The sequence below is a fragment of the Anser anser genome, assembly GCF_964211835.1.
Source record: "Anser anser genome assembly, chromosome: 6".
Lineage (NCBI taxonomy): Eukaryota > Metazoa > Chordata > Aves > Anseriformes > Anatidae > Anser > Anser anser.
The window spans coordinates 19,463,771-19,485,788 of NC_139726.1; the positions used below are offsets into that span (position 1 = coordinate 19,463,771).

Below are 22,018 nucleotides of genomic sequence, written 5' to 3' on the forward strand. Positions count from 1 at the left end.
TTCTTGGTATAGGCCTGGACCTTCTGGGTTTGTTCTTTATGGTCGTGCTAATCATCTTCAAGCACATCCATAATTTTCAGTCTTTTCCTTGCTTAGCAACTAGTGATATCCAGAAGATGTACTAAAAGTTTGGTGTCATAAATTAAATTCCAATACTAGGAAACAGAATACTTTGGATTTCTTCATCACAAAATATTTATTGCTATCTCTGTTGAGTAACAATCTGTCATTCTGCATTTGTCTGTAAAGTTAATATTAGAACAGTATTTCTATCAGTTTCAAAGATGCTGTCAGCCTAAGCCTATGATTTTTAATAAAATATTCTAAATACCTCATTTCGAAAGTGTGAAGAAGATACTGTTAGTGTATGCTGCAGATATATTGTAACTGGCAATGACGCTTCAGATGATATTACTGTATGAATGGCACTGAAAGAAAATTTTCTGGCAGATATAGTCTGAGATGTTGACTATTAAGTCCTGTTAGGATCAAAAGTATGCACTCAGAAAAGCGTTACTCTAAACTCTCCTCTCTTCACTTCTTATTCTGAGATCCTGTCTGCATCAGGTTAATTCATGGTAGTAGTAAACCATGTTTTAAGGTGTGCTGTAAACTTTTCCTGTGGTTGGTTGTTTTTTGTTTTTTTTTTTTGTTTGTTTTCAATGGTTACGAAGCTATGCAAATATTAGATTTATGTTTTATATTACAGAAAGAAGGACTTTAAACATTTTCATTAGTGATTATTTAATTCTATGCTGAAATCTGTTTTAGAAAATGTAATGGAGTATTCTCGGTTTCTCATGCTGAAGTTGCAACTATTATGCAGAAAACAATTTGTGATTCACTAAACAGTGACAGCAAGAAGGAACATGACTTTTGGGAGTGCCTAAAGATTACGCTATCTGTTTTGCAAAATAAATCTTTCCCTACTACAGATTTTTTTTATAATTTTTTAACATTCAATAGTTGATGGCTAAAATATGTGAACTCCCTTGGAACAGGGACCAAAATCTGAATTTCCCATATGAATTCTTTGATCACCAATGCACTCACTTTTGCTTCTTGCTCTTTTTGTAGTCCACTTAATCTTGTGTATTTACTGCACAAGAGCTTTAAGTAAGTAGAAGAAATGGAAGATGTATCGTATTCAAACCAATAGGCTGATAGATATCAGGACTGAATATGACCTTAATGACAATAGCACATCTATTTCTCCATCATATAGGAGGATGGTATGACTATTGACTGTATTCATTAGCTATATCTTTCATTTTCCCAGTGTAAGGACTGGGTTATTTTACAAGGACACAAAAATACAGATTTGAATTCCTATAGGGAGATTTTTAAAGTGGCTTCTCTCACATTTGAGGCATGAGTGCTGGTCATTAAGACTTAGTAAAAGGAAGTCTTTCTCCTGCAGATAATTTCATTCATTAATTCAATTTCATTTCATTCTTGGCAAAACTTAGTCTTGTATACGTGTGTGTTAAGCGTGCTTCACAAACTGAAAAATGAATACCTCAGGTGATAGACAAAGAAGTGCATATTTAGTCAGGAATGAGCAAATGCCAAGCAGTTTTGCCTAGTCAAGCCTGAAACACTTGTGAACATACTTAGGACCAAAATTTTTTGCTTTTGCAGAAATTGAAGGTAAAAAATTGAAAGTAAACATTTACAAAATTCAGGCGTCTTCAAGAGAGACAAAGTAGTTAAGCAATGATGATTATGAGTATTTTTCTGGATTTAAGTGCCTAAAATTCAAATGTATTTTAATCACAAAAGTAGAGTTTTTGATCTTAATCCTGGTTCCTACTTTTCACTAGAGAATTCTTATTCGCTCTGGTTTTTGATATGGAGAATAGGGGCATACTAGTCACAGGACCAACAGCCGGGTCATGAAATTAGTGAAATAAGACATTTTTAAAATTAAGAAGTGACTATAAATGGCTTTTTGTTCAAGACTTCCTCTTTTTTTGTCATGCTGTACCATGACTTGCGTTTCTGCTTTCTCATATTTTCCCATTCATATAATTCTGATGTTGCTGAGCATTGATCTACAGTCACTTTATTGCTTACAAACTCAAATTAAAAGTGCTCAAGTTAGAAATTGCCACCAAAACACATTTATTTAGCAGAATCTGAAATGAAAGACAGCTTAGACACCAGTGTAATGTACTGTGAGATCACTGCAGAAAATAGCCAGATACTGATGAGTGTGTGTCTGTGTTGTTTTTTTTGTTGTTGTTGTTTTTTGTTGGTGGTGGTGGTGGTGGGGTTTTTTTTTGTCTCTCTACATACATGGATGCATGTATTCATTGTGGCATAGGGCAATAAGATGAATTTCTACATAGTAATTATAATTTATTAGCAAGTTTTAATTAAGTATATTAATGTTTAGTGAATTCTTCATTATAACATGCATCTTTTCCAGCATTCTGATGGAAATATTAACTCAATTATGACCTTCTAGAAACAAAACATACAATATCAGACATGCTAGTAGGTATATGAACATAATGAAAAGCTCTGTTCTAGAAGATTGCCTTTGAGGCCTAAAAAAAAAAAGAAATAATTATGAAGATGTTGTGTCCATAAGAATGGTACTGGGGAAATTCAATGCAATAAGGAAATTAGGGAACATATCCTAAATAAAACGTTACCAAGAAAGTAGGGCCATTAACGTATATGGAGCCACTATGCTGAGTCTGTTGTCCATGCAGGTCTGAAGACCTGAACTGCGTTGCTGCTATCCGGCACAGAAGCTGTAAAATATATTTTCCTTTTTAGGTCCTTTAGTACTATGGGGATGGTGTATATAGAAAATTTTGTAGTGCATGTATATCTGTGTAATAACTAGATTTTTATTTTAAGTGTAACTTCTAGGCTAGTATAAACTGAGATATACAAAGCTACAAGATATTTTTTATTTTTAATGTATGTGGGATCTCCTAATACTGTTGCAGACACCTTAATGTATATTTTATTTTCAGCAGTATTCAGCAATCTTAAAGATACTTATTGTCTTGTGTTCTCACATATATTCATGTTATTCTGAATGAATGAAAAGTAAATGTATGAAATCTTTACTCAGCCAATATTTTTTATAAGAATTTCCAGCGCAAAAAAGCCAAGGTGCTGTGTCCTGAACTTCACTTCCTACCATTCTTCTCACAGGAGTAGAACCAAGCTGGATCAGACAAGAGTGCAGCTCTGGTGCCTTTTAGGGAGGCAGAGCATCGTGTCACCAATTTTACACAGGTTACCTAAGCAAATTATACATATATATATATATTATATAATCACTTTTTAATGGATATTGACTGGCCTGCATGCTATTCAGCTCCCGTCCCATTCATTGCAATAAACTACAAACATGCACAGCTGCTCTCTGCTGAGCCACGGGACTTGCATCACAGCATGGTCAGGCGAGATTGGCAGCCCCAATATTTCTACAGTTCAGATGCTATACTTTTTATGATATTCTAACAGTATTTGGCAGTGCATGCTATGTACCTTTCCCAGTCTTGATGGTAAAATTTTCAGGATCCTAGTTTTGAAAGATTTTCTTTCATTTTGTTAGAAGGCAGGATATGTAACACCTAAATCTTTCTCATCAGAATATTAAGTCCATCTATAAATTGTGTTGATAATGGAAGGCTGCTAACTGTTTTTGAAAACTTTCATGCTATTGTAGTATTTTAGATTGTAATGAAGATAGCTTGCAAACTCATGATAGCCATATATATTTTTTTTTCTACAATTTTCCCTAGAAATGCGTTTCTTCAGTATTCATATAAGCATTTAGTTATTTGGGGGATTAATATGCAGTAATTGAAGCACCATTAAGCATGAAATTCATTTAATTTCTACAGTCCAAGCATGTGACAATCATTTGGTTAAAAAAGCTTATAGAAAATGGGTGTTTGGCTGGTCAAACATTCAGAGATCAGTTCTGCTCTTACTTACACCCGCACTTATATGTGTAGAGGTGCAAAGAGAAAACTGATGACAAAATCTGGCCAATTCAGTCTTTCCATAGCTCTTTAATTTATGCTCACAAACTGACTACCTCCCTAAACATCTAAAATTGTCTGCCCTGAGAAACTTAAACTTATTCTCACTTTATGGGTAATAAATGCAGCTCAGCAATCCAGTAAATAAGTTATTGATTTAGGACCAAAAGGTTCCCAACTTCAGAATAATTTGCATCTCACCTATTAAAAATTACCATAATATTTACAACACCATAGTGCAATATGATGCTGCTTTCATTTTGGTAAATAAGTGGAATTAATATACACTTATTAAATAGCTTTTTATCTTCTATTTGTAATGAATAATTTATCTGATAAGTCATATTTTGATCTACAGATATTCAAAATTCTTTGCTGCTCTGAAAAATTCAGGCTTTGATTTGTTTATGAAATGGTCACACCATATTGTCAGATGTGTATGATATTAAATTGTGAGATATTGTTTCTCCTTGCAGTTAACTTAGTTAATCTTTACAAACAGTAGGCCCATGATGTTTCAGAAATATCCTTTTGCTATTGTTTGTATGAATTAAAGAGCCTTTTTAAGTGGCTTACAATGGGAGTGCTTTTGCAAATATTTGCACTGCTACTTACAATGCTTTTGCTTTCATCAAGCATTCTTGCAAATATTTTCAATTATCAAATGTTTATGAATACGTAGATTAAAGTAATTATGAATATCAGTAAAGGACAGAGTGGACTGTAATTTAGGGACTCTGGGTTTTTGCAGTATTTGCAAACCATAACACAAAATAGTTTTGCCTTGATTTACAATGTTCTGTTTTTTAGACCTGGTAGAGTTGTTATGCCTGACTGTATAAGCACTAGAAAGTGCCAGGTGCCACTTAGCTGTACCAGTGGAACTACAATGATATTTAGCCACCTGGTTGTTTTTATAGGTGACGTAGCTGTACTGGAACAGACTGTGTAAGTTTGGAGTTAACATCACTACCAAAATCAGAGATCATCTCCTTTTCATACTGACATCCAGACAGCACTGAGAAAAAGAAGAATATATTTTCCATTATTTAATGTTTTCACAGGTGTTGGGAGGAACGGAAATGAAAGCAAAATGAAAATGGTGGTTTCTCTTGGCGCCATCTTACTGCCCCTGTCTATTCTGCTCTTTGCTGCTTCAGTCCCTTAAATTTTGATTTTGACAGCACCCTGACCAATCACGAAACTTCAGGCTTCATTAAAAATGTTAAATTAAGAGCTGTTTAGCTACTCTCTGATAATCATCTTAGAAACAAAGAAAGAAAGAAATGTTAGAAGCTCAAAGTGGCCTGGCTGTAAGTGAAGCAGAATTGTGTGAATCTATGAGATGTTGTGAAGGTTCAGAAAGTAGTTTATTTCAAAAACTTCCTGACCTAAACTTGGCTGCTGCTTTTTGCAATGCTTCTCTGATAGGCAAGCTGCTTTCCACTTTCAGTTTCTTTCTTGAAAGCTAAACTAAAAGCTGTATCTCTGTATACTGTACTGTATTGATGACTAAAGCATGAATGGCAATGCTGTTGGTAAATATGCCATAAAAGACATATATCTATGATAATCAGTATATTGCTGCTTTTGAACCATGTAAGTTAGTGTCTTTCATGAAGACACAATGTATGTTCTGAGTTTTTTTAAAAGTAGATTCCTCTGAGAATAATTTCCTTAGCATACCGTTCACAAAACCTGTCTTTTTTATTATCTAGCATCATAATTCTTGAAGAGTGTCTAATAATTGACCTTGATAAATCTCTTGTAATCTGAGTGACTAAATGCTTTTGAAATCTAGAACCATGGTATCAAAAAAGGTTGAAAAAGGACTTGCTAGCATAGCAAAGATAAAGTTTGGTTTTGATGATTACTTTGTTTCTACAGGTTCATTCTTTTAAAAAGCCATATACATGTTTAGTAGATAACATTGTCTAAATCCAGTTTTTGTAATGCTGGTGAGCAGAGAAGAATTTATCAGGTGCAAAAGTAACTTTGAGATATGTTCAGGTGAAGAACTGGGACATAAGCTGTATACCCAACGTTTCAGGGTTTGCAAATGGGGATAGTCAACCCATACAGCTGGATTCTGTATGTGTGAACACTGGCAATTCCAGTTCAGTGATAGAAAAAGTCTTCATATGTATTAAAGCATATGGATAAAACATAATCAGCAATAACATGATCTACTCCCGGGTGATTTTGTGTTGAATATGTAGAAATCAATACAATATCCCTGGGTCATTTGCTTTATACTAGAACAGAAGTTTGCTGTGGAAATATGTGATTGTTACTGAAAACTTTTCCTGCTACACTGAACTTAATTGATTTGATGACATCTTAAGATGTATTGTAGAACCTTCCTACCTGTTTGTAATGGATACTAGTTTTTATAAATATTATGTAGAATGCCATACAATAAATTCAGTGTTAAAAAGAACAGAGAAACAAAAAGATAGCTAATAATTATTTCTGTTAAACATTTTTTTTCTTCCCAAAATGATACTTAGTTATTACAGATTTAATTTGTTGAATAATGTTTGTAATATGATTGTTCATAGAGTAACCTGTTTGGAGCTAATTTCAAGTGTGCAAGAACAGCGTGCTAAGGAAATACTCTGTTACATCAATAACAGAAGAGTAACTGAATTCTCAGTAGGATAAGGCATTTTATTGCTGTGTTTCAAATGCTGATAATTCAATTTAGGATTTATCTGTTTAGCTTAACTCCTGTGATTATTATTACAGCTCTTTACAAGAAGCATACCAGTTTTTCAATGAAAAGATTCTTGTAAGATACAACTCACCGTACATACTGGCCCACATAAATAAAGATGGATTTCTGATGTTCCTGATAATTGACTGTTCTGCTGTATCATTTTCTAGCTTTTCTACCTGATCATTTTGATCTCTTCGTAGTGATTATCTCTAATCTCCCATCTTGAGTTACCTGTTAGTCATATGCAATTTCAGTAATAGGAATTATTAGTCCTTCTTCAAATTAACGTGTGCTGATTAAACTCTGTGTAATATCTGAGTTACTGAATTCTTCATTTTTTTGTAACAGAATGGACAGTGGGTCTATCAAGCTTATATTTTAACTAGTTCATAAATTTTATTTTTGCTCTGCTACTACAGCATTCTGCTAGAAATGCTGTCCAGATCGGAATGATGCAAGCAACATTTTAAGAAAAGTTTATGAACAGATAGTCACTTCTCAGTTTAAAAGTTATTTATTTTATAGTATTGGTAAACATTAATTTTGACACTGTACATAAATTTCTTTGGAATGTTCCTTATGTTTGTAGCATTTCTGGCCTTTTCTCAAACTGATGATTGTCTTCCACTCATGTTTATATGCTGTGGTCCTTACTTTAGGACTGCAATATTTATCCCATACTTTCCAGCTTCACCATTGTAGAGGCAGTATTCCACAATGACAAAACTGCCGTACACCATCTACAATTTTGAATATGCTGTAATGGGAGATTTGTAAATACTAGTCTGCAGAAAAGTGTGCATCCATGTGTGTACATTGGACCTAACCTCATAGATGCTAAAGTTCATGCACAGATTTAAGACATGAATATGCAAACTGGGATTTTCAAAGAAACATATAGAGGTGTGGATATCTTTGAAATTACATGCATAATATACCATACAATAAATGTTTCCATTTGCTTCATCTTCCTCTAAAATGTGGACTATAGTGTACCATGGTACACAGAAATCAAGATTAAGCCTATGTCAAAATCACAATGTATTGTCACTGTCATTTGATAAAATCAGAGTGGGAAAGAAACTAATTTTCTCTTTGTTTGAAGAACATACTGAATCTTGTCAACAGTGGAAAATTACCTTAAAGTTTCATGGTACTTTCTGTATTCGCAAATAAATATTGTTTACATTTCCTTTACAAAAAACTCTATAGAAGTTGGAGCTTCTTGAACATGTTTTAAAGGAATAATGCCTCTAACTTAAGTTTTAATTGTCAGCAAAGTTATATCTTTAATGTTTCCATGGATCATCCCCCTATTTAATATTGATTCCCCATAGACTGTGTTCTAACTCTGCTTACATCATTCCCTTTATAAAATTAGCTACTTATCAATGCAGCCATTTTACTGATGTTATACTCCACATAGTGATAACATTAGAAGAGTCATAGAATGCCATGATCAAACTGCTTTTACTTACTATAGTACTCATATTTGTCTCTTGCCAGCAGAGTATGATGGCATGAAATAGAAGATTTGGAATATATTATCAGTTTGATTAATTGGTTCCATATTGTTTTATCACAATATTGTTTTTAAAACATTTGTTTTCACTTCAGTTCTCAAAAAATTAAGGGGTTTTTGTTTGTTTGTTTGTTTTTATGGTTATTGGACATGTATGTGTACTGTAACAAAGTAATAAGTAGTTTCAAAATGCACAATAAAATCAGAAAATGCATTGGCAATTGAGAATGCAAGATAGCAGCTACTGCTCTTAAAGTAATGTGATGCTCTTTTAGAAATAATGAGACTTAAACTGTCCTGTACAACTTGTAATATGTGTTTTCATGTCAATGATAATGAAAAATTTATATTCAAACTCTTTAGATTTTACAGACTTGATAGAACAACATTTACCTGAGACATGAAAATACATCTTTGCAGCTTGCTGTTGGTTTGGTCATGATGTTGGAAAAATGATTTGTATTAACATATGCTATATGAAGTGTAATCTCAAATGCAGCCACATGATTGGAATAACTAAAACAGTACAAAGTGTAGAAGGCATTCATTCCTAATTTACAGAAATTTAATTTCACAATTCTTATATGTGGCTAATAACTTCAGCAATTCCTTGTATGAAAATGTCAAAACATTTTCCATAGGGAAAATATGCATATAATTTCTAATCTTGTGACCTCACCTGTAGTAGAGCAATTTGGCATTATAGATTGTAGATAAGATACTCTTCTTTTAATGTCAGAGCACGGAATACATGCAAAAGATTTTGTTATGCATTTCAAATATGAACATTATTCAAAATAATTAAAAAATGAAATATATATATATATGTGGGGTTTCATTCACAGAAATTAAATGCATCTAGTTCATCAGAAGGCAGCACGGTTGATATTGGACTACCTCCAGAAGGAGAGCAGCCAGAAGTAGAACCTGAAGAAGCTCTGGAGCCGGAGGCTTGTTTCACAGAAGGTGGGTGAACTACAATATACTAAGGGGATTAGACCTAGTTGTGTTGCTTTGGACTGGGTTCTATTCTTAGTCAAAATAAAAAAGCTGCTTTGTTATTATGGTTGTATTTTCTTTTTCTGTGAGTATCTCTTTCAGAGGTACTGCCATAGATTACTGTTCTGGTGCTCTCTTTCGTCTTCATATGGATTATAGGAGTTAGAAAGTTTTTGTTTCAAATATTGAAACTGAAGCCCTGAAATACTCAGAGAGATACTTATTTACAACCATCTATTGCTGTATTACTGAAATAAAACAAATTACTTTTGTTCACTTGTGATTCCTAACAAGTATTAACCTTATTCTGACATCTCAATTTATTATTACAATTAGGCTGTGTGCGGAGATTCAAGTGCTGTCAAGTCAGTGTAGAAGATGGGAAAGGGAAAATCTGGTGGAATCTTAGGAAAACCTGCTATAAGATTGTTGAACACAACTGGTTTGAGACCTTCATTGTCTTCATGATTCTTCTCAGCAGTGGTGCTCTGGTAATATCAATGTGGAACAATTGTGTCTATTTTAAGCAGCAAACATTTAGAATTACAGTTAATTATCTTGCTACAGGTAACATCAGAATTTAATATCCAGTTAATAAATGTCCTAATGCCAACATATTTCAGCAAGTATTTGGCATGTATTGTATTATACGTGTAAGTTTTCTCACAGGCTATGAAGGAAATTGCTTGGTGTGATCAAAATGTAGTGTTCATGGAAATAAGAAATTAGTTATATCAAACTGGTACTCACATGTCTCCATATTCTTTTTATATGTTAGCATTTTTTTGTTGTTTTCCTTGGTCAGAGATAGAATATGATTTACTAGCTTCTTTTGACTTACAAACATTTATAATAAACCACAGCTGAGCTAGGAAGATATCAAGAACAACTTGAACTGACAAGCCAAGATGTAAGGTGCAAAAGTGATCCTGTCAGTTATTTGGCCAAATTGATGCTAAATCGGGTATGCTGAGTCAGTACAGAATTAATTTGTTCCTCACATCAGAAGCAAAATATAGCGCACTTGCCACACTTGGGTTTCAAGGCACAAGGGATTCACTGCCAACATAGACCTTTTCTTTTGAAATCTCTGTTCAGAATTTCTGTGCAGGTTAGTGTGTATACTTTGGTTTCAGTTGCTAGTTTCTCAAAATTATGTGTCACAACCATTATTAAATCTCTAATACAATTTTGATAATTTTGATATAAAGTTGTAACTATCACAAAGGAAATCCTTATGACAGTAAGCCATTTCTATTCATTGAAATAAATGAAGAAAAGATTTGGAGAATTATAGTAAGTTTTGTGGATCATAATGCAGCTCAGCTGAGAGATAAATGTTATGTTTTGACCCAGCATTATGAAGACTATATTATGGAGTGAAAGAGAAGGTTGTGCTTTAGGGAAGGATATGTGGCCTATCACCACAGATATCTTTTCAATTCAAATACTTTCTTGGTTACTCTATCCTTCATTGCAAATTGGGAATTCATTTAATTATATCCTCAAAAATCTTCTTCACAGGCTTTTGAAGATATATACATAGAACAGCGTAAAACTATCAAGACCATGCTGGAATATGCTGACAAAGTTTTTACTTACATCTTCATTCTGGAAATGCTTTTAAAATGGGTGGCTTATGGCTTTCAAACCTATTTCACTAATGCATGGTGCTGGCTGGACTTCCTGATTGTTGATGTATGTATTCTTTTTCATATTCTGTATCACAGGCTCTAAAAATCAGAGTACTATGTGTTTAAGAGAAACTTTCTGTTCTATCCAATGGAAGCTCTATTTTAAAACTGTTTACAGTTTTACTGTTTTTTTGTTTTTGTTTTTGTTTTTTTTACTTTGGTACGGTTTATAATTCTGTTTAGAAAAGGAAAATAATGTAGATATATGTATTATTCTAGAGATGGTTTGTTGATATTCTGCAGTTTAATGAAGTTGTAGAGCTTTATTGAAATGTTTTTTGGTATTTTTTTCTGTGTGGAAAGGATGCTGCTGATCCTCATTAGTTTTTTACTATATAGGGAATTTGAGTATTTCAAAGCAATTTCTTTAAAGGTTTCTAACACTCTAATCAATTACTGTAAATGTCCTATCACTTACTCAGTGAAAGGAAAGGAAAATACTGCTGGGAACTATGAAAGGAAAATACTGCTAGGAACTCAATTCCATTTTACTACTCAGTATTCTTGCATTGCATGTGCAACCTTAAAGAGGCACTTATAGATCAGTCCCCTTGGAAAGGGTACTCAAAAGATTTTCAAAAAGGCTGCACCACCAAGAAGCAGATACACATTGTCCGAAGGAGGAGGAGTGTCATAATTCCAAGCCTAAGTGACAAACAATAGTACTGGGTAGCAAAAAATGGAAGTTTACCACACAGCAGACATTCATTTCCCATCCATCCCCGACAGCCTGACTACATATGGTCTCTCTCAGTTCTGCATATGTAATTCCCATGGAATGCAAGGTAAGAGTTTGTCTTGAGTCCCTTGTTCACTCATTCAGATCAGCAGCAGAATCCTGTGGAAACAGCTAGATATCTCTGTAAGACTACAATGGATAGACCATGACGTCTTTACTACACAGAGCTTGACGAAATTCTAATTTTTATATCCATACCAGCATTGCAGGTCCTATGATAAAATGTGGCTAGGTGCCACATTATTATTCTGTGATTGAGCCTGTACCTCTGTAAAATATTTAATGACTCAGTCCCAGATTGTGTAAATTATCTTGATCAGTAGAATTCTACAGAGACTTTGTGAATAATACTTTACACTGTCTTTATATGTTTGTTGTATTTATCAACAAATATTTAAGTCTTATATGATAATTTGTGGCTTAGTTACTTCTGTGAACTTTATAAATATCTTTCTGATTTTTTTTGCAACCTTTTTCTAGTGCAGTTGTTTGCATGTAAAAAAGTAGTAATTTCTGAAGTATTTTTTTAAGTGTTTAGTCAGAGGACTCAAATAACCAAGCAAAGAGATTAAATTTGGAAATGAAAGAAATGAGAGAACAGGAAGGCTGGAAGAGAAGGACATTAAACAGAGAGTAATAAAAGTTGTTAATTTTCTTTACTAGGGCCATCTCTTCCCAATGGTCTACTTTAAATGCATTTCTAAGGATTATTGATGACAGATAATTGTGTTATTTATTTTACAGCTTTTCTATTTTATTTACTCATCTGCCTGCAGACCAGACCAGCGTTATACAAGCCAGAATTGATGAAGTGGTTAAAGGAGTCACAGGGAATGTAATGAAGTGTGGATATGCCTAACAATGAAGCTCCCACCATTGTCTAACAGTTGGTTATCAGTTTTGATTGGTCTGGTTAAATCTGAACAGCACTGGTAGCTATGGCTGTTGAATAAGATTTTATGGACACTAGAAAGTTACATTTGACCAAAGGCCAGGTCTGAGTGTGGTTTTTGAGAGTTTTTACATTTTCAAGTTCTGAAGATACCATGGGAAGTCCTGTCCTAAATTGAGCATTCCAATTCACCCAGCTTCTGGGAGTTTTCTTTTTGCATGTGACTTCAGTTTTCTTTAAATACCACCAAATGTTGACTGGTTTATGTGATTTTAGAAGGCATTTTTATACCATTCTGCCAACATGATTTCATCAACAGGTACCTAGAATACACTTTTATTCTACTTTGTCTGACTTCAAAAATCTTTTTGCGTTATAGAGGAATTCCTGGAGAAAGAGGTCCACCCTTGAATCTTCTTGGGAAGTTCAGGGCACACATCATCCCCACCATATGTATCAAAGGATATACAAGATGAATGAGCACTATTGCCTTTCTGTTTTTGCGTAGGTCTCTTTGGTTAGCTTAACAGCTAATGCCTTGGGCTACTCAGAACTTGGTGCGATTAAATCCCTTAGGACACTAAGAGCTTTGAGACCTCTAAGAGCCTTGTCGCGATTTGAAGGGATGAGGGTAAGAAAAAATGAAAGAATTTGAAATAATGCATGCATACACAAAAACAATGCATGCAGAAAAATCAGTGACAAATCCATGCAGAAATGCTACACTATCATCTTATATATTTTACATTTATCACTAACATATAAGCAAAAGGCTTCATCTGCTTATATGAATTCATGTGTTATTGCACACATTGTTAAGTTTATTTAGATCCACTGGCCTTTAAGCCAATTTCATATTTTCCTGAAGGTCCCAAAGATTTATCAGCTGCATGGATCTATGGGATTTTACCACAAGACTGAAATTATCCCATATGATTAAATCCTGTTATAGTCAAAACAGTTTAAAAAAAACCACAATACTTCCTCATAAAAGTGTGTGCACATACACACACACATGTATGCATATGTGTATTTCATACAACTATAGAATATCATCCATAGTCCATCAAAAATCTCTTAGCATTCTCTTATATAAATATTAATTGGCAATTTCTGTTACAAATCTATTTATTTTTAATGAATTGATGTGTTAAGAAAATTGGCCATGATAAATGTCTTCTCTCATTCAAATTAAACTTGCATTCATTTGAGACATTTATTGTGTATTTCAAAGAAGGTGCTAGTGTTTCGTTTTTATGATTTCTGGCTTAATATGGTTGCTTATTGCTTTCTATGTTGATTTAAAAATGTTGATTGTAATCTACAGAGCACTAAGAAGCCTGAAAACATATGAGAAGACTTTTTGTTGCTGAGAGTTGGATATATTTGAGAAGTTACTGTCCACAGCTGTTATCATGGTATCAGTTACCACAGCTGAGACCCTGATTTGCCCAGCTGGGTTCTCTATTTCAGTGCAAAGTCAGATTGATTAGTTTAAATCACTTCTTTAGTGCACTGAAGTGAACAAAAACCTTACATATTCTGCTATGACATGAAAGCTCTAGAAATGTTTCTCTTATGGGCAGTAGTCAACAACTACTACTATAGAAGACATTTCTAGCTCCTGCCAGAAGATGTTTGTGACTTGTACCTTCAGGGCCCGTCTGTCTACTTGGGACATATTGCTATTAGTCTAATTAGCAAATGCACATGAGCTGAAAAAATAAACTGTAGCTGTAATTAAAAGAGATCCTTGTGTGAGCTCCCTACTGCAACCACTGATCTTTGACACCCCAGTTTACAAGCTTATTAGTAAATTTATAAGTCAACCACAATTTGGTGAACTTCTGAAGACCATATGATGCTATATATGTGTGGAAAGAGAGCCCTTCATCAGAATATGAATTCTCATAGTTTCCTCAACATAACATATTTTTCCTACAGCATTTTTTGAATAAGTTAGAATGTCTGGGTTCTAAGTGACTACATGTATTTTTTTTCTCTTCTGATCTGAAGAAAAAACAAGTATTTTCACAGTTGCAGAGAAAGCAAAGCTTTTATAATTCATTGTCTCCTGTGTTTAAATTGGCTAAAAAGGACACCTCTTCTCACTTAAAAGAAAAAAAAAAAAAAAAAAAAACCTTCAGAACTATGCTGAGACAAATATCAAAATTTGGAATGCTTATATCAAATATAAGGCCTGTCTAAAACATCAGCAATATCTTGCTAAAAGCACGTTAGCTGTTACTTTTTAATGAGAATAATTAGGAAAAAAAATTGAAAACAAAACTTTGTACAGTAAATTTCTTAATTAGCAATTTAATGCAGTAAGGTAGAAAAAAATCACTTTTTCTCGTGAAGGTATATGGGTAATTTTCAATCCTGTAACTTCCATGTTGATGTGAACTTTACCTACTGTTTTAATCCAGATCTGCTAACTGTATGTCTCTGTAAATCGTACAGATAATGAGATTTATGACCTTAGCAAAAGACATAAGAAGAAGTAGTATATGAAATTAGATAACTTCAGAATAAAAATGAGATATCTTTGTTAGTTAGGCAATTAACCACTGGAATAACATTTCTATGGATATAGACATCTTTTGTTTATTTAAAGAAATTTCAGACTTAATGTCTAAAGATACAGTAGCTCAAGATGGTGAAAAAAATAATTACAATAAGATTTTAAGGTCTGATATATGGAAATCGATGTTTCGTCATTAAAAAAAAAAAAAGTGGTTTCTTTGGTATTTGTTATCCATGAACTGAAGATATGACAACATAGTATGGTGTACATATTTGCATGGGTACTTAGAATTACTTCCAGTGACACTTGTATTTCTTACATAGATGCAATAAATTCCATTCTACCCATCTAAATTTTTAATCCTCCATACTGTTGGATACCCTAGGATCAGGGTTTGTTGTACCTACCCAAACTAATAATTAATAGAAAGCATTCCCCCAGTGGAAAAACATGTCATGTTTCTCCTATATCTTCCTTACATAACTACTGCTAAAGGAAGTAAACTTTAATTTGCACATGAGACTTCATGAAACTAGTTTGTGGATATATAATTAAGAATTATGCTAAGACATGATCTGGCTATGCTGTGCCCCAAGTGTTATTACTTACTGCTATGTAGTGATAGGCACATACAACCTTTTTCTTTTTAAAAAGTAAAGGACACTGTTTAATCTCTCTCTAATGCTTTCCCTTCTTTCACATGCATTGTTTTCTTGTACTACCCCTACTTCCAATGGAAGCCAGGAGGTGACCAATTGGTGTTTTCCATGATGCTCAACATTACATTTTTAGTATTTTCAAATGATTCATGTTTCAAGCTGATCCTGCTATAGCTTTGGGATGCACACTAAAACCAGGGAAAGTAAATCAGCTGTAGAAATTCAACAATTATAGAAAGAATAACATAACTGGATCTGCAGCTGCAATAGAAAGAGGAACAGAATTCTCAGGTGTAATAAGACTGAAAACTAGAAGACAAATATCTTCAATAACTTTATATCTCAGTGATTGAATAATATTATTACAGCTAAGGAATCTAGTTATATTTCTATTAGAAGAATTGAGATGCTTTTAAAAAAGAATATTTTCTTAACTAATAGATTTTTCTGTTAGAAACAATGTTTATTACAGTATGTGATTAAGGTATGTGGCAAAAAAAAAAAAGCACAACACACAGGTCAGCTTGAAGCATGGGAGAGTTCATCCACCATTCTATACAGTTATAGAATAATTTATATAGAACCTAATTTGTTCCAGCTTCTAAATTTAATAAAACAAAAATACATTGAAGCTGTATCGGATCTCTAATGTTGTCCAAAGTATGTATCCCCCCAAAGATATATTATTTTGACAGGAACGGAGACCTGAAAGTGCAAGTATTTCTCCTTTCCTTCAGCTTGTTTACTATATGGTATACATGATGGTTTATACCTACTGTAGCCTTCAAAGGTTTTATTTTCTGTCATGTAAAATGACAATGAATTAAAAGTGATCTACTTAGATGAATAGTTTTTCAAGTAATTGATTCTATGGAACCCATGAAATGTAAATATAAACATAATGCCAAAATATTTTACAAATAGAAACAGTGTAGTATGCTAGATCTGTTAGAGTACCTATATCATATAAGTGATTTTTTTAAAACAAAATCATCATTAGGTTCTATGGAGATGGTTCAGTTGTTTTGGAAAAATGGGCAAAGGTGTTCTATAGTTATTGAATTTATATAATTTATATTATTACTTACGTACAAACAGATTCAAAATAAGAATTAACTAATTTAGGAGTTCATCAATTTCATCATTAAATAAATCATTCTCATTCATAATGGACCTACTTTCTACCTAACTTTTTTTTTTCTTTTTGATTTTGGCATGCTTTTAATTGTCATTCATCATCATACATTAACTCTTTTTCATACTTTTCTTTCCTGAAGCCTTATTTTTCCCAAAATTCATTGGGAAATTAAATTAAGTCTCCCCCTTCTTCAAATCTTAATTGCTGCTTACATGAACACTACCAGCTTTTCTGTGTTCACATAGTCAGCTATTTTCCTGCTTTGAACACGTTTGGTTTTCTGCTTTTATATATAGCCATCCAAATGAACATGGAGACATCCCTTAGTTTTCTTTTATTTAAAGGAAGTCTCTAATTACTTTCAATTAAAAAATTGCTCAATAATATTGATTTGGAATGTTTATCCAGTAAACACTTAATAGCAAAAAAGATTTTTGTGCTTGATGCAGTCATCAGAAATATTACAGCTACTGTTCTGCAGACATACATTAAGTAAATATTTTAAAAATAATTAATGCTCTTATTTTTTAGAGTTCCATTTTATCTGTTCTTCTTTCCATTATTTCAAGCTACCATTTGCTACAGCTTTTCCTAGTACTACTATGTTTTTTCCTCTAATTATGTTGACATTTTATCTTTCTTCTTACTTGTTACAATCCAAAAGGTATAATACAGTTTAATACAGAATTATAACAAGGTGTTACATTTAAGGAAGTCTGATGAAGATAGTGGTGCTTGTGTTCTTATACTGTCTCTTGTTTCATTTGTACACTAGGTGGTTGTGAATGCCCTCTTAGGAGCCATTCCATCCATTATGAATGTGCTTCTTGTTTGCCTTATATTCTGGCTGATCTTCAGTATCATGGGAGTAAATCTATTTGCTGGAAAATTTTATTACTGTGTTAACACTACGACTGATGAGAGATTTGATATCAGCCAAATCAACAATTACAGCCAATGTGAAGAACTCATAAAAAACAATGAAACTGCCAGATGGAAGAATGTGAAGGTTAACTTTGATAATGTAGGCCTTGGTTATCTTTCTCTGCTTCAAGTGGTAAGACACCACTCCTTAATTCTCCTTCTCCTTCTCTTCCTCTTCCTCTTTTTTTCTCTTTTTATATCTGTTGTTTACTTGTAACAGTCAAAGTTATTTCTGTTTCTTTCATTTAGAAATCTTTTTCCTCGCTTCTTTGTTTGGGATTCTTATAAAAATCCTTAAATAAACTGTGGAGTATGTGTTTTAAAAATATATACATATATTTTGGGATATATATGTGTGTGTCTAAGGGACATGTGTATGCAGAAATGGATGTTTAAAATACATAAGGTGCATTTTTTAACCTTTCTTCATATATCAGTCTTGCACCTCAGTTCAGCTGATTATAGTATATTTTTATGCTTCTACTTGTTGGAAGTCAAGTTTGGTAAGCAGGAAAATTGTGAAAAATAAGCAGTCAAAATAATATACCAATAAGCCAAATAAAAAGCAAAAATGAACTCTGGAAAGAAATCAAGCAGGTGAATATCAACAGTACGGGATTCCTGTGAAGCTGGAAAGAGCTCAATTTAAGAGTTTATTTCAAAAGAGATGAACTTTCTGGGGCACCTGGGGAGGTTTGGTGCTTTCAGAATTCCCACAGCTGAGATCAAATCTTTTACTTTGGGAGATTCCATATTTTTATCGATATTTATATTCCAGTTTACAAAACTCTTCTAAAATTTAACTTGTATATTAGTCAATTCCTTAATATATTTCACAAGATTCTTGCTTAAAACCACTATGTGCAAACATGCTTCCCACATGCAAGATACTTTTTCTTTCTTTGCCAGTGATTCGAAGAGTCCTGAGAATTCAAACTGGAGATATTTCCCTTATCTTTCTGACTTTTAGGGCTATGATATGTCCTTTTGATTTGGGATCACCTGTGCTAACTTCCACAAGACTGTGTATTTTAGGGAGGTATTTGCTCATAAATGATAAGCTAGTTCTTCATGTATGTATCATTTCTAATTAGTGTTAGTTAATTGTGACAAATCTGTTGTCATGGGTATGGAGAAATTAGAAATTCCTGGACCAGAGAGCAGTTAATTCCTGTGAGTTATAAAGGTAAATGAACTTGAACTCTTGCTTAAAAACTGTGGAGTATCACTGCGACTGTTGAAAAGTGTTATGCATTAGAGCCAAAAGCTGGTAATAGCCCTAAGTGTGGATAAATCTACGACTCCACAGAAACAATACAAAGTATAGAGGCTATACTGACTATCACAAAAAATGTAAGCAATTCAAATCTAATTCACACTAGCTGTCTTGAATCTATATCAAGTACATCTTCTTTTCTCATAGACAGAAACTAACTTTTATTTTGGGCATTACTCATAAGAACTTAAAGTTCTTAATTTAATAGATGTTTTGTCCTTTAGAGTCAGATATTAGAAGTTGCTTGGGATCCTCATATATGAATAAAACATAAAATACAAGGCAAAATGTGCCTATTAATATTACAATGTGCTGATTTTTATGATACTTAGATATGATGTTTAAGATACTTAGTCCTCAGCTCTTAAATGTTTCTGACAACTCATTTTCCTGGATAAGTGTGCGATAAACACCAGTGTTCTGTTTATAGGCTACATTTAAAGGATGGATGGATATCATGTATGCAGCTGTGGATTCTCGCAATGTGAGTATTCTCCCATGATTCCATCTGTTTTGACTGTGTGAGGTCTAAGAGTTAAGAACGTAATTTTAACATCTTTCATAAATAACAGTAAAAATGAGAGAACAAGGAGTTATTACAGTTTTATAGTTAGTGAAAATGGAAACCATAAGAAAAATACAAGACATGAAGAAAGCAGAGGAGCAGTCCTAAATTATTCCTTGTTCTCTATGGTACAGTTGGACCAAAATTCCTCAAGTTGTACAGCAGACTGAATTATTGCCATGAAATGCTTTTTCCTCCTCTCATTGTATGTATATTGAGGTATTATTTAAATTTGGAGACAGGCATTGATACACAGTTTAGAGATGATGGTTTGTACCTCTGATTTTTTATCTGTTTTATTTTATTTTATTTTATTTTATTTTGTTGAAGTTGAGACATTCACTATGCTCAGCAGACAGCCTGGCTCCTTTCCTCAGGACACAGTTCCTATTCTTAATTTGACGGGTGCATTTTCGTATCCTTTTGTCTTCCCTTGCGCTCTTGGTGCTAGTTGTGCTCTAGCTCCAAGTAGACAACTGAATAAACTATACTGGTAAAGCCCCAACTTTTTTGTAAGGTATAGTCACAGCAGGAGGCCTGGTGTAGTATAATAAATGTGCATAGCTGTACCAAGAAAATACACTTTAAACATTGTTTGGATGCTTCTCTTTAGCCTACTTAGGCCCATTAAGCTACAAAGAACGTGCTGTAACCTGACCAATGTATCCTTTGAGTTAAAACTCAGGTAAAAACAAGGATAGGTTGCAGGGAAACTCAGACAAAGCAGTGAGTAATAAAACAATAAAAGAAGTTTTTCAAAAATGACAGTTCATGCTACAAATACTGAAATCCAGTACAGCTTACTAAGTGTTGGTAGCACTGGTGTTTCTGGTTATCTATAGCCTGAGACAGAGAGTGGTATATTAAATTAAACCAATTGTGGCTTCAATATTTGTTCTAAAACTGAAATTTATTTATTCTAAAAAATGAAATAGCAAGTTCAATAGCAAAGTCCTTTGTCAAGAATGTTATGTCATAAATTGCAGATCAGTGGGATGGCTACATGGGAACTTGACCATAAGAAGCGAAGATCAGAGTGGCAGAGCCCTACGTTCTTTTAAGCAGCTATATGGTTCTGTGTCCACAGTTAAACTAAGACTTAGTGTCTATGCCTTTTTGCAGGTTTTGGATCAGCCTAAATATGAAGATAACCTGTACATGTATCTTTACTTTGTCATCTTTATCATCTTTGGATCATTCTTTACCTTGAACCTTTTCATTGGTGTCATCATAGACAATTTCAACCAGCAGAAAAAGAAGATAAGTACTTTATCATTATTCAGAAATGAAAGCCAAAAAATCCATCTTTTTGGTCCACACACAATGACTTTCTCCTTTTTTTTTTCTATTTTATGATAAATTAACGTGCTTTGCATATTAAATACATTAAGTTATTAAAGCAGTACAATTTCACTTGATGAGTGTTTTGACAGACAAGTGACACCACAAGTCTGTCCACAGTTAGTGAAATACTCAATGTCATCTGTGTAAAGATGTAGATATGGGTCTGGAGTCTAACATGATGATAAGAAGGCTAAACATCGAAATAGCTAAACATAGCTATAAAAACTCTTAGCTACAATATTGTCATGTCTCAGAGCTCAACCCTAATATTGTAGTATCTTTATTCGTATGCTCTTTAGTCTTCATATTTTATCAACACTGACTCAAAAGGTATCAGTGTTTCAGCAGTTGAACTTAACTAAAGTAACTGGAAGACAAAATGTTATTGACTGGTTGAAGTGCTGTTGAACACATGATGAAATTGGTTGAGATGGAGAGAAATCTGCTTTTTTTTTTTTTTTCCCTGCTAATTCCATGTAGCGGTTCTAGGATCTCCTGGTTTAAGTCCTGCCTCAGTGTAGGGAGAGGAAGAGGTTGTGAAATATGGTTATATGACCAACTGCTAATTCTCCTTTGGTATCACAGATGTCAACTCTGAAATTTTGCCAAAATTTGCTTGAGAGGAGAAACAAGAGAAGGGGATTGGAATGTTTTATTAGCTTGTGTCTGATGAAATTTAGGAATTCAAAGAAAAAGCACCTCTCCTTCCTGAAGGCTTCCATCCTCTGTACCTCCCCAGTGGAAACCAGAGATCTATCACAAACATTTGAAGTTCAAGAGCCTTTCAAAAAATATCCTAAATATTGAGAGTGGAATATGTAAAACATTTATTTTGTTACCCATATACTTATAATTGATATAAACTGATAGAACAGGATTTCCATGTCTGCCCTAATTTTTCACACAGATGAGAATGTGAACAAGAGTGATTATTACTATTCTGTATTCCTGTTTATAAGTAACCAATGGAAATATGTGATTGTAACCAGTTTTTCTCTCTTTGCTTT

At 33.4% G+C, this 22,018-nt stretch overlaps 1 protein-coding gene across 7 annotated transcripts in view; it reads left to right on the forward strand.

The window, feature by feature from the left end:
• The window catches only part of LOC310901350 (sodium channel protein type 2 subunit alpha), a 79,246-nt gene that overhangs the window by 51,183 nt on the left and 6,045 nt on the right, over positions 1–22,018 (forward strand). For 6 of the 7 annotated variants that reach the window (XM_083840702.1, XM_083840701.1, XM_083840703.1 and 3 more), the window contains 7 exons: positions 9,100–9,220; positions 9,590–9,744; positions 10,778–10,951; positions 13,087–13,209; positions 17,678–17,959; positions 19,533–19,586; positions 20,790–20,927. In XM_083840702.1, the coding sequence (XP_083696828.1) occupies positions 9,100–9,220; positions 9,590–9,744; positions 10,778–10,951; positions 13,087–13,209; positions 17,678–17,959; positions 19,533–19,586; positions 20,790–20,927 (1,047 nt within the window). Of the gene's footprint in view, positions 1–9,099; positions 9,221–9,589; positions 9,745–10,777; positions 10,952–13,086; positions 13,210–17,677; positions 17,960–19,532; positions 19,587–20,789; positions 20,932–22,018 lie in introns of all 7 variants that reach the window. The other variant, XM_083840704.1, reaches the window with a different exon arrangement.